At 42.5% G+C, this 14,319-nt stretch overlaps 1 protein-coding gene across 8 annotated transcripts in view; it reads right to left on the bottom strand.

The window, feature by feature from the left end:
- PTPRT (protein tyrosine phosphatase, receptor type T) overlaps positions 1-14,319 on the bottom strand; it is a 432,923-nt gene that overhangs the window by 32,278 nt on the left and 386,326 nt on the right. For all 8 annotated transcript variants that reach the window (XM_004946992.5, XM_040650803.2, XM_040650804.2 and 5 more), the window contains 2 exons: positions 7,577-7,764; positions 1,572-1,659 (listed from right to left, as the gene is read on the bottom strand). In XM_004946992.5, the coding sequence (XP_004947049.1) occupies positions 1,572-1,659; positions 7,577-7,764 (276 nt within the window). The remainder of the gene's footprint in view (positions 1-1,571; positions 1,660-7,576; positions 7,765-14,319) is intronic.

The following is a 14,319-nucleotide window of genomic DNA, read 5'->3' as shown; positions in this document are numbered from 1 at the left end:
TCCACCTTGACATTAGGTCAACTGCTTCTTCAAAACCCTCCAAAGAAACATTCTCTTTCATGTTAGCTTCCTTATAGCATACTATGGCACTTCCACCTTCAAAAACCAACGTGCAGTTGTTATAGCTGGATGATTCATTTCTCAGACTAATTTGATCTAAGCTAATTGTCTAGACAGGCAAATTGAACCTGTGTCTGGAAGTATCTTTCTTTGCCACTAGCAACACAGGAAGCTTACAGCAAGGCTGAGCTTTTAGACAGCTGAAGATAAGGGAGATGATTCCCACGCTAACTGCAGTGCTCCAGTAGTACCACTTCTGTTTTCCACATGGAGAAACAAAGACTGATGGAACTGGTGTCCAGCTCACGACCAATGCAGACAGCCAGGAGCAGAAGCATGATTAGATTAGGGCTCAGAAACCTTTCATTTTCATTTCCAGACTTCTTCACCTTTACCATGAGGTCCCTTAGCCGTTCCGTGCCACTCCCCCGGAACTGTTACATGAATCACTTATTTTAAAGTCTTTACAAGAAAGAGAGGAAAGTTAACCTGTGCGAGAGACATTTCTTTGTGACCAAGATTTTTTCCACTCCTTTATTAAAGTCTGCTTGTCCTACAGAAAGTATATATTTAACCTGAGAAAAAACACGCTACTAAACGTACCACTCCATGCAACCTAATTTTGCTTTTAGAGTGTTCCATGCATTTTACTAGTCACATAAATGTATGGCACATCTATTTACGTTCTTACTTCTTGTTCTGATCGTCTCAGGCCTGGCTTCTCCAATTTGACACTGCTTAGCAACCCTTAAGAAGGATGATTTATTATACCTCTCCTCATACCTCCCAGACATTGTAAGGAATAATGAAACACTGGGGAAAGCTGCCTGGAGAGCTTTTGGAAAGCTTAACTTTGGAGATCTTTAGAAAAAATACCATTCACTAAGATGTGACAAAAAATGACAGAGGCAGAACTAGTCCTTAGACAGAAACAAAATAGATCTAAGTGGTTCTATGGAGTCCTCCTGTAGTTCTGCAATATATTAATATCTCTATAACACCAACTACAATTTGTTACTGAATTAAATACAACTAAGAACTTTTAGTGTGTTCTCAACTGCCTTACTGTGATTAGCAGAAGCTAAGCTTGTCCTAGTCATCAAACCATCTCTCTGTAGATGAGGAGCAGCTGCTCCACTGGTTACTGACCACTGTTCCACATCTCCTTTTCCAATCCTGCTTGTGACACTGAAAGATCTGAGTTACGTAACAAAAAGCGAATAGAAAACAGGCAAAATCACCAACTGTGAAAATCTGAAAAGCGGATTTTGTCCTTAATTTGAATAAAAAGATAGATTAAAAAAAAAAAAAGCATTAAAAAAGGCCAAAGAAAAAATATAAACAACAACAAAAAATCCTAGAATTAAGCATAGCACGTAACAATCAGATTGAATTACTGAATGCTCAGCACTGTAAACCAGTTTTGAGTGAGGTTTTCAAGCACACCCCGTTTCCATAAGATGCTTATGAAATCATACAGAAAGCTCAGTGTAATGTGACTTAACACCTACAGGAGATTATGTTTCCATATCTATTCTTATTGCGATTTTCATCTTCCTTGGCTGTATCCCAGGATGCCGTCTGCCCCTCGGGTAGTGCCTGCAAAACAAACAACAGTGGAGGGTTTATAAAAATCTGGACAATGCCTGCAGGTGGGTTATGATGGCAAAAGAGGGCAAAAATAATGATACTGCATAATTCAGGAGTCAGCCATGCACACAGCTGTTTTTGAGGAAAGGGCACATTTACTAACAAATGAAACAGGGCTTGGTGCAGACCATTTGCATCCCTCGGCTTCTGCTAGCTGCTAATGCAGATCTAAAGGGATGAGGAGACTTGGTTTCTGGCTGCACAGTCACAGGTTAAGCTCATTTCTCCCGTAGAATGGGAGATTTCACATGTATATATTAAACTATAAGAAAGCATCCAAAGGAGGGTTATATAGGGGAAGGGTCTGAGGGCTTAAGTGTGTGTGAGGAGCAGCTGAGGTTGCTGTGTTTACTGGGCCCAGAGCAGAGCAGGCTGAGGGGAGGCCTCATGGCGGCTGCAGCTCCTCACAGGGAGCGGAGGGCAGTGCTCTCAGCCATAGGGTTTGGGTGGTGCTGCGTGGAGCCAGGGGTGGGACTGGATGACCTCTGTGGGCAGGGATCCAAGAGAGGACAGTCTGCGATTCTGTGCACAGCTAAGGAAGCCCAGATGGTGGGAACAAAGGGCTCAGGCTTTCAGCTGAGCACATACAGTGGTTTCAGCAATTTCTATATCAGTGATGGGGTGATGTAATACAAATCTCTCACTGATTTTCTCTGAGGAAAAATAAAATGCTCAGAGTTGTAGATTACGTCTATAGAAAACTGGCAAAGAAGGTAAAACATACAAACTATGAAAATAAATGGTCAACTTCCCCAGATTTGCCCTTCTGATGGAGGCAAGGAAACCAGCAGCAGACAGTGCTGCTTTACCATATAGCTTGAACGTAAGGAAATGAGCCACTTTCCCTTCGACACATGTCCAGTGAGGATTTTGAAGTCATAAAGGCAGAGCCGGGAAGGTGGCAGCTGTGATGGTGTCTGGCTGGCGGTTGGCCCTGCTTTGCTTGGGAGATGGCCTGAGCTGTCCATGAGGGACGGTCCCTCGAGGGACAGAAAGCCACAACCTGCACACAGCTGGTGGCAGCTGGAGCCAGCCCAGCCTTGACTTGTGCCAAATGCAAAGGTGAGGAAAAAACCAGCTTTGGCTGTGTTTTCTTAGTCTTCTCCAAGATCTACGCCCTGACGTGAGCCTGTATTAATAAAATCAACCACAACATTACAGACTGTACTATTCATTATCCCAAGGGAATTATGGAGTTTTTATACTGCACTCATTGGGGAATCATATCTGCCTTGGCTAGCAGCGGATAGTTTGACAACTGGAAAATGAATTTACATTCATCTTCACAAGCCATCCAGGTCTATTACAGTTCCTGAATGCAATAGCAGAGAGACACAATTATTAGGATCTACAACACTGGCATTACAAATAAATTTAATAAGAGCAAGCCTCTTGCAGACCAAATCGTTGTGAATTTCCCCCAGAGGGGTTCCAGGACAGAAAATGTCAGGCACTGCAGCACTGCCATGAGCCTGCTGACAAAAGACAGGGACAGCGCGTTCCTATTCAAAAGCCCAGGAGAAAGAGTAATAAACTCTGTAATTGGCGAGGGCTTTGATCACACATATATTTCCTTTACAGACAGCTGTTTCCAAATAGAAGCTCATCTCCTGAGTACAAAAAAAAAAGCCCCACAAGAATACCAAAGCCACACTCAACAACAAAAAAATCCCTGAGCAAAAGAGAAGAGGTAAGGACAGTTCATTTTTGTCTTTAAAGATTAAGGAAAAGGTGCCTTATTTTTTCCACTAATATCAAATTACAGCAGATTGACCAGAGAATGGCAGCGGTCATTAGACATCTAATCACAGCCATCTGAAAGGGAAAAAATAAAAGCCTCCTCCAAGTGAACTGATGAGGAAGAAATCTTGGCCAAAGAATATACTATCAGTTCCAAAAAAACCCTTTCCAACCAACGCCATCCTTTCAGGTGATTTGTTGAAATTCTCCACTGAAATTCCCGATTTCATATCTGCCTTACACAGCCTCCAAAGATTGAAGAACCCGGGATTTTTCACCTCATTCAAAACCAAAGAAATCTCTGCTTTTCATGAAGCTCTCCATCTCTGAAGAGACAAAGGGCAGTTCTGCCTGGTGAGGAGCACAAACCACCTCTGCAGAAAGCAGAGCTACCCATACCTCTCCTATACAACCAGCTGTACAAACTGGATTAACTGCACATACACAGGTGGTGCAGCACTGACAATTCTGCCATGAGATCACTGACAACGTAGCACTGAGAATCAAAACTGCATTAGAAATACAAAAGCAAAAACATCAATTATGATCCACTCGTATCCAGAAAAAGAGCTGCATTCCTAATGGGTTTTGTGCAGTGAATTGCACAGCTTATTTTGTAAATACGCTCTCAAAAGGAACACTTCTGTTTCTCTCCGTAGTATGAATAAGGGCAGACCAGGATGGATCTCTTGGGTATTAGAATTTGACCCACATGTGGTATTCCTGCTGGAAACGCACTGGATTCTTTGTTCAATTTGTTAACTACAAAATTTTGGTGTTGAAAACTCTGGGCTTAGCTTTTAAGCTTTCCTTTCTTTTCTTCTTTTAGAGAAGAGTAGTAAGATGCATACTGAAATACCTTCTCTGCAGTGGAATTCATAATGATGCTTTTTAAACTAAATTGATCTAATTTTTATCTGAAATTACAGGGCCAGATCTCTGAAAGTCAGCTTCATCTCAATCACAATTTCCAAGCACCACAACTTGGATACATAACCAAAGAGCTCATGTTCAGCTGAGGCTTAGAGCAAGTCAATATAAATCTCCAATGGAGGCATTTAATTAGTTTGCAGTTTGTTTTTCATTTAGAAGTATGAAAACCTGAATCATTCATTTGCACTGATGTACCCCAATGATGCAGCATTGCTGCCGAGGGCAACGCTATCAATTAAAAGCCTCACTGCCCATCCCACAGCCTGCCACGTAGTCCTGAGTCTCTCCCTGCAGCTGCTGTCTCAACAGAGGTGGCAAAGCTCTTCCCACAACTCTGCTGTGACCCAGGGTTAAAACTGCTTTGGCTGAAAAGAAAAACAAACAAATAGGAAACAAAAACCCACAACAACAAACCAGCAATGGGAAAGAAATAATTCAGCCAGTTCAGCTTCCCCACTCAGTACACAGCAAGGCCAAACAAAGACCTAAACCAGTGTAATCCAAGGACAGCATATCTAACGGCAATCCTGCTGACATTTTGTAGTGCTGTGTCACAGGCCGAACTGCAGGGTCTGGTCTTTTGACCAGATAGCGGCATTGTGGGCAGCCAGAAATGAATGGGTTAAAATCCAGAGGTGATTTCAATCCGTTGAACACTAGCAATACTAAAACACCTGAGGAAGGAGCCGCAGAATCCAAAGTAAGCAAGCAGTCTCAATAATGCACAAGAGAAATATGCTTCAGTGACACCCTAAATCATATTTGAAATTTGGATACTTAAGCTTATTATCTCTGCAGCCAGTAATTGGAGCTTGCAGTACAGTTAGGGACCAGCCTAGCAGCTCACAACAAATCAGGGCTGATATGCTCTGAGAAAGGAACAGGCGGCCGTTAAACAAGTCCCGTTTAAATGTTTATGGCCGTGCCTAATCCCACATAGTGCCATCTACATCCAGTGTCAGTGATGGATCGTTCTCTCGTGGCCCACACGTTTTACTGCCAACCACAAGGAGCAGTCACTTTGGCCTGAGGAGCAGCAGGCAGACAGAAATAACACACACACTGCAAGTGCTGACAGGTTCCCACATTCACACTCAGTTACCAGCCAATTCACACGAGCACTGCCACCACTTACACCATCACATCCTGGTCGTTTCCTCAGTGTGGAGTGAGATGCAAGATGCAAGCACTTGAAAATCTTCCTTTCAAGATGTCATCGGTGAAACACGTGCCCTAGTGTTCTGCAGGTGAAGGAGTATCAAAGAAAAGCCTGAATGCAACTCCCTCATTCCTCAGCAGAAATGGGAATGCACGTAGATAAAAGACTGTCACATATGACTGATATGTTCTGTTCAAAGTGATTGTTCATGAGAGTGCAATTATTTGGTAACATGTCACTAAACAGGCTCCCATGTTTGCTATCAATCTGCAAAGTAGGTAGAAAAGCAGCTTCTTAGAAGAAAAAAATATACACACGGATGACATCGGTATTAGTGTATAAAAACAGGTTTTAAGAGACAAAAATAAATTTTCAGGCCTTTTCTTTTTCAGAGCTTACCAACCATTATGCACCGTGTTTTGCAAGGCAGGTTTTCCAGCCAATTAAAAACTACCCTTCCTACCTCCCAGGAGTTACAACTCTTCAGCATCTTCCCTGCAGTTTGCAGTATTGCTGTTGGTGGCTGAAAGCTGCTTGGAGCTGTGCTCTGAAAACCAAATTCCACCAACTAAAAGGACTGCCACTTTGGGCAACTGCCTCTGATTGCAGGGCAGGACAGTGCAAGTGATTTAAGAGCCTGTGCCATTCTCCAGGCCACTTCTTGTGAAGGAAGAAATTATGCAAATGTATATAATGTCATCATCATTACATACGTATTTAGATAGCACTTTCTGGGAAAGGCAGAACTTGTGGAGCTGAAAGTTGCATTGACATTTTTCATGCTAATGTGTTATTTTGATAACTACCAATGCCAGTGCCAGAAAATCACATATATGCCAGCACCTGTTTTCTTCCTGAACATCAAGAACTAGATCTGAGGGCATCTGTAATTGAGCTGAATGTAGATTTGGGTACTGTTCACAGAAGTGGAGGCCAAGGGAGGCTAAGTAAATCTCCCAAGAGAATTACTACCCTTTTTCAATATTTAACCAAGCTCTCTGAATTAATACTTTAATTGGTGTCCTTGATTGTGGCTCATGAGTGCATAGCCCTGGTTAACATACAGTTACCAGAAATATCTGTCACAACAGTCTATGATGCCATCTGATTATAAAAAGTACTCCCGGCTGACAACCAGGAAAACATTATTTGCAATTACAGCAAACCCCAGCACCAGTGATACAAACCCTATGGACTCTCACTTGCAGGGTGGAAAAGTGAGCTGCTTTCATTAAGTAACTTACTTTTCACAGCTGTTAAGTTATTTTTAAGTAGTTTTAATGCCACTATGCATATTAATTACTTACTGCCTTCCCACCAGCTCACTACATTCATTATAATTATCGCGTGCTGCAGCAAAGTCTCACATATGCTTGATGTTATTTCCCCATTTTCTCCTTCTCCTCTAAATGTATAATTGTCTTCCAACCCCTCCCCAGTGCCATTTCTGGTCACTCCAGCTTTGTGGCAGGGGAGTGGAGGGGCTGCTTTCATACTGGCAGCTCACTGCTCACCTCTCTTTTCACATGGTGTTGCAAAAGCAGATCACTTAAACGTACTCTGAGACACAGGTATGAGTACACAGAAAAACTCCATTTAAACTACTCAAGGTTGCTACAATGCAAAAAACCTTCTTTTTCTTCAAGCCTAGCTTGCACTCTTGCCATATAAAGTGCATTAACAAGTAAGGGACTACAGGACTCCAAATCTTTCATTGAGTTCAGCAAGTTACTATCTCTCCAGGGGTGAGAGAGCACATGGACACAATGTCATTCTCTTACAATGTAGTAAACACATTTTCTCTGGACCAGAGAGCGCCACCAAAGATTGCCAGTGTTGTAAATCCTAGTCTTATTAACAGAAATAAGATGGAGGAAGGAAACAGGAAGGAAACAACTAAGAGAGTAAGTTAATTAAGGAAAAGAGCTCTGCACTCCTGTTGAGTATGAGGAAGAGTTAACCTTCCATCCCAAGCATCACTCCTTTGTGACCACCAGTTCTCCACCGATTCACACAAGTGAAGGATCCTCTCACCTCATACTCCTCTTTAAATCCATAGCCCTGTCCACGCTTCATCTGGGTGATGTGCTGCAGCAGGTCGGCCACTCGGATGGCTGGCTGGAACTGCCCCCGTGGGTAGGACATTTCCACTGGCTCACAGCTCCGGTACGGGTGGGTCTGGATAGTCAAGGTTGGCTGGGTCATCTCTCCATGGCTACTGTCTGTTTTAAAGACAGGGAGGCAAAACAAGCTTTTACCTATCTGTGACTGCCATTCTCATTCCTGCTCCACTTGTCTCTCCACCACCCCACTGGCTGGTGCAGGCAAAAGAAAGTAAAGAAATCAGTAAGAAACACACAGTGCCGACTGCTGCCCAGAAAGAGCAACTCCCATTCAACTATTTTTTGTGTCAAAGAGACAAACCCAGATGTGGGAATGGAATGAATAGCCAATCAGGCAGGAGGATACAGCACGCATAGTGAAACAGCAAACTACGTGTGAACTCTGCATAATGATCCCACTGGGATTACATACCTTCCTTCACAAACCTGCAAAGAACAGGACCAAAAGATACACAGAGATGAGTGAGATATTCAAGCAAGATTAGGGGCGTACAGCATGAGATGAGTGAAAGGGGCCCAAGTTAACAGCAGACAAACCATCAGCATTTCAGATAAGCCACGCAGGAGTTAGGGGCAAATTAAGATGCTCTGCAAATTCAAGCCTAAAATGTATGCCAATTGCAAAATAGTAATGTTAGGTAGAAAGAATAAAAGCATAGGAACAGTTACCTTGCATGCACAATCTTAACATTTAGATATGTCAATTTAATATAGTTCTTCTCGAAAAAAATATTTTATAAACCTCTATCACTACAGAGTTGGAATTGTAATCTCTCATATTCTCAATCAAAACTCTAAAGACACAGCAAAACTTCCTGTTGAACTGACAGAAACTTCAATGACCATACCAGAGACTACCAAAATATTTATTCTTAACACGAGAAGCTCAGATTAGATGAACAGTTTAGGGGTTTATCTATCAGAATTGACCAGACTGAGACTTTACCAAATGAAACAATTGTTTTTTTCCTATGGTTACAGATATCTAAGATCACAGACTCCCAGGTTGGTTGAGGTTGGAGGCACTCTGGATCTCTTTGGTCCCACTCTGCCCCAGCAGGGCCACCCAGCACTGCTGCCCAGCACCACATCCCATTGACTTTTGGGGATCTCCAAGGAAGACATCCAACACCTCTCTGGTCCCTGTGCCAGAGCTCCAGCACCTGCACAGCACAGCAGTGCTTCCTGATGGGTTTGGACTCCTTGGTACATACAGGCCTTAACATCCTGCATGGATTTTTTTCTGGTCTTCCTCCAAAAGGGCCTGTTAGCAAACTGAAAATACACCCTTCTTCCACTGCTCGAAATAAATAAATGGATAAATAAGTAAAAGAAAGAAAAAAGTTGAAGATTGCACACACCAGGCTCATTTCAAACAGAACGCAGATTGAAAAGGAGCCCAAACACTATTCCTTGTCAGCAATAGTACAGTCATGTTTTAGGAGGGATAAAAAATAAATGAATCCAGCTGCAATTTCAGGATGATTTCTGAGAGACAGAAATATTGCCAGAGTTACTGTAAACATTGCTATCCTTGAGAAACCACCATGAAGTTTTGTTCATAAGCAGTCAGGATCTCTGCTCTGTCCCTCATTGCAAAATTGGGCAGGAGCAGACAGATCAGGGCATTAGACTGCCTTTTCAGCAAACGACAAAACAATGACATGACAAAACTTGACAAATTATGCTCTCGCTGGTTTACTGCTATACTGGAGGTAAGTTATCAAGACAGGCATATGTGCTGTTTTGGAGGACTACGAGAGGGAGAAAGGAATGACTGCAATGGATGCACTGCCATGGGGCAAATTATCTCTGCAATACATACACACAGATGATACAGATATAGAACATTAGATATAGATACAGATATAGATAGATGAGTCTGATGGTTGAATTATCAGAGATGCTGAACATGTCCTGCTGCTTCTGAAATAAATGGCCATCACATCGATCATCCGCTCTGAAGATGAGGCTACCAGATTTAAAGATTTCTCAAGCCAGGATTCTCATAAACAGTCACATTCCTCGGACAGCATTACATTTACAGACCTATGGCTCTGGTGAAGCAACCTTCACATACAAAATGTGAATAAATTTGGGATTTAAGGAAGAGTAACATCCAAAGCATTTGTATAATCATCCCTAATGCTCCGACTAATGATAGTGTGAGAACTCCGAACAGAGGGAATTTCAAGGCTTATTAATTCCCCTAGTTGGATTCGCTTTCCCAGTGCATCTTTCCTCCCCTATTCCCCATTAACCTCCTGTAATGGAGAGGAGAAGATTTTTATCGTGGACCATTTCCGACAGACGTACTATGCTTAATTTTCCATCATTAGGTTTAATACAAACCCAATTTCACAATTGGCTTCTCTGAAGAACCTACAAGTAATGCCACATTTTTATCAGCCCCAATTAAAAGACATTACTACATCCCTATTCAAGAGGGAGACTTAAAACTTACACGTGGTACTAGTGCTAATAGAGGCAGGGCACATGCAGAGCACAGCCTATTTGTAAAGCAGAGCTCAGATTAGCTCCTTTGCAGGATATTATTAATTTCTTTCTTCTTCACGTTCTTTAATTCTGGTATTTTGGGGTCTCTCCTCCCCAGTAGTTAGTATCCAAAAGGTGAAAACAGTCCCCTCTCCAGAGTAACTTCCTTCAAACTAGACTGGAAGTAGATGAAGCTCAGCAGCAAAGGGTCTCATTCCAGCCTTTAAGTTTAAGGTGACAGCTGTGCTTTTGGTCTCTTCGGTCAGCCAGAAATACAAGATCTACTGACTGCAGTAGCAGCTCTTGCAGCATCACCCCTCACCCAGCCAAATGTTTCTCCTAAAAAAAACCCCATGTCACAAAATCTGAGTCATCCTGCTTTCAACCCCAGAGCACACAGAGCTGACACGAGGAACACCACCTCCGCTGGATTTCTGTGACAAACACATCCCAGGTGGCCTCTGTGCACTGCCTGATAGAAAACCACAGCCTGAGACCTGCACCAGCTCGGGAGGGCTGCCAGTTCTTTCCATGAGCATCTTATCTGGGACAAGGAAGAGATCGGAGGAGCTTTTATGGAGATAAATTGCTATGCATGAGGTGAGTCTAGTGTTCATATGTTCTGCTAATAAAGCCTAATTCCAGAAACATATTGTTCCTTCCCGGTGTAATCACACCACGAGTCGGAACCCTAAGCATGGTTAATGAGGTGCTCAGGCAAAGCACTGCCCCTTCCCTCAAGATGTGCAGTTCACAGCAATTTGTGAGCAATCTGGAACGCAGGGTAGGAGGGGAGGCAGTAGCAAATCCATCTCTCATTGGGACAGCCAACCAAGGAGGCTTCAAACACTTGCTTTTCTTTTGCTCCTTCACACTGCCTTTCTGCTGGTTGCAACAATAGGAGAGACCTGTGCCTTCTGGTGTGCTGCTGTTACTGGAAAAGGCAACAGAACCACCAGCCCCTCAGCCAGATCACATTGTGCTCTAATTGTTGCACTGATGGCAAGTCACAGAAATTTACCATAGTCCCTCCTGTCTGCCCCCATCTCACAACCAACCGCCCTGTTTTCTTTGAGTGGGGATGACGCTGAAGTTTTGCTGATGCTTCTGGAGCACTTGTGCCATTCCTGAGTTTTCAATGAGATGAGCAAACGAATTAAAACAGTTCTTTTGAAAGACGCATGAAATAATTCACTGTAATATTCTGAAACTAGCAAACACACAGACTGTGAATCGGGTTTTTAGGATGATATTTCATATGCCCTTCTTATTTCTACTCATACATCCTCGTTTTGTTGATAGGAACACAAACCACCACATCTGACTTCATGCCAAAGACAGACTAATGTCAAGAAATAATCCAAATCTGAAGATTTCAGGAGATGGTGATTCATCCTGACCCCAAAAGTTGTGCCAATGGTTAATTACCCCTGCTGTCTAAACACTTCTTAATTGCAATTTGATTTTGTTAAGCTTCAGTTTCCAGACACTGAATCTTATTATACCCCCTGTTAGATTGAAGAGCCCTCTGAGTATTTGAAATCTTGACCTATGCAGGCACTGATCAAATCACTTTTCCAGTTTCTCTTTGATAAGGTAAATCAACTGAGCGCTTCTGAAATCTCATTTGGGCAGAGCATTCTGGACCCCAGATCCTTCTTACAGCCACCTCCAATTTTCCTAAGTTTTGTGCAGTCATAAACAAAACAGATATTCTGCACGCTGCTGGAAACCCACTGTTCATAATAGGCTCTTTTCTAATACTAGCGGCTGCAACAGCAAAATGTTTTGTCAGCTTGCTTGTTAGCCCTCGTTAGCACAACGTGCTTTGTCCCCACGCTAAGACACCCATTGCCAATGTAGATATTCTGACTTGTGGAAGCTGGCACTTTCATTATCAGTCAAATAGTTCATGGCATGCCCTGAAATTTTGTGGAAGCTGTTAAATCAGCGGCTCACTGGCTCACACACAACTTGCCTGATTGTGGAACTCTTCAGGCATCTCAGCTCATGTTTGGGAGTGGAACTGCCGATAATCAAATTTAACAATGCCGACTACACTTTTAATATTCCCAAGTTCTCCCTGCCTATGAAATGGCACTTCTGTGGCTCTCTGCTTTGCTGGAGAAATAATCAAACTTGTTGAAGTTAACTGCGAGGTCCTACTCTGCCAAGAGAAACAAAAAGGAGCACCATGTGCTGAGAAAAGCCCACGCAGAGGCCAACGAGGTGACATCTTTCCCCATTTCGTGGGTAACCCTGAGGGCAAGATAATATTGCTCACCTGCTGCAACAATACCTTCTATTATACACTTTTGTTGCTTCCCAGACAACTAAAATAAATGTCTCCCTCCACAGAAAAGAAAAAATTATGTGTTTTTCTGTAGATGTCAATGATGAGGTAAAGAGCAGCTGAGAAACCGAGAGCCCCAGCCTGCAAACAGCTCTCTGCAGCCCCATGCAACATCTGCTCCTGGGAGAGAACCTGCCCACCCAGGGCAGCTTATGGGATGGAAACTTTAGATTATTTTACAGAAGTTATCTTGTTCCATAAACAAAAGGCTTTGGTAGCCTGCAAGACGGACATCTACACACATACTGTGATGCTGCCTTCAAATTAGTAAACTAACTTATGCCTCAAGCAACTGAAAGCAATGCTGCTCTAATGTGAGTGTTGAATACACAGAGTTTATTTCAAAAGTTTTGTTTTAATATCCTTAGCAAAAAATAAATAATATTTTGAGCAGTGTTTGTGATGGATTTTATTACATGTACGCTTAGTGTCTCTACCAGAGTAAGGGCTGCCAATTATTTGCCATCTTCCAAGGCTGACTACAATATGGCTAATATCTCTTCTCCTTCCACTGGAGATAAATAAGGTGGCACCTGGTAAAACTAATTTGTTTTTTGAGTGCAACAAGGCTTGATTATATGGTAAATATCCAGCTATAATATGCTACTTACAATACAATCAGCGATATGGCAAAGCAAAGTCAAAACATCATTTGCCTAATGATATCAACTGAGCTATAAAAGGCAAGTTCCTTAACAAAAAGCCTTCTGAGATCAGTTTTGACAGAGCAGAGCATACATTGTTCATTTCAAAGGCTATAAAGAAGCCACATGGCTGGAGTAAATTATTTTCTCTAGATTTAAAGAGATTTTTTTAAGGATAACTTGGTAAACACTTCATAAAGCACATTTTAATCCTAATAGCACTACCGAACACAATTATTTCTTTCCATCAGCACACAGGAAAACCCTGCTATAAATCTAAGGAAGCTGCTTTGGTGATATGGGCTGAAAACTGGGACTACTGGGTACACACATCATTGTGCAGCTCTTCAGATGTGTGGACTTTGCCAAACCTATGTGAAAAGAGGCAGATCTGCCTGCAGTACAGAGCAATTCATCAGCTGAAGTGCTACTGGCAACTTCAAACCAGCACCCGCAGCCAGAAGCCACTAAAGCCTGGGACAGTTTTGATTATCTGTAGTCAAAAAGAAATGTAAGGGAAATTCAGCTCAAGTTGAACAGCCCTCCATATCACCCACCTCTGTTGCAGGACAACGTTAGCACAGTGAACTGAAGTGAAAGCCTCTGCCACAGTCTCTTTGAGACTGACATGGCCAGAAGATAGCACTGAATAGACTGAGCCACTGATTTTCAAGTTTTCAATGCAATTTATATAGTCAGATTTGCTAATGCAGCAATATCAGCAATATCAGTTTCTAAGCATCTTTTCTGTTCTTCAAACATTAAGTTGTGGATAAACCCCAAGCAGGGTGGGTAGGCACAAGCAAAAGCCCACCCAAGCTACAGAACAGTGACATTCAAAGCAAATTTCTTGGTATATATATATATATTTAATGCAAGCCAGGATTTGTGCAAGATGTCCCAACATTGAGATTTCTCTGCTTGTTCCACCCATCTGCAAGGAACCATGAGGCACTACTGTCCTTATCCTCTGGGGGATAGGGACTCTTCTTATTAGGACGCTCTTGCATAAGTGAATTGAGAAGACGACACAAAGGGATGCAAGGGAAAGGTGTGCTGGCTCCCCTGAAGAGCCTGCACTGATATCATTTACTGATTGACTTTGCCATGCACATTTTCTCCAAAAACAACCTCTGAAGTGGTACCATCTCCCCTTCAGAC

This window comes from Gallus gallus, chromosome 20 (assembly GCF_016699485.2).
Source record: "Gallus gallus isolate bGalGal1 chromosome 20, bGalGal1.mat.broiler.GRCg7b, whole genome shotgun sequence".
In the NCBI taxonomy this organism is placed as follows: domain Eukaryota; kingdom Metazoa; phylum Chordata; class Aves; order Galliformes; family Phasianidae; genus Gallus; species Gallus gallus.
The sequence above is the reverse complement of the archived record's forward strand: the minus strand, read 5'-3'. Positions and strand labels throughout refer to the sequence as shown.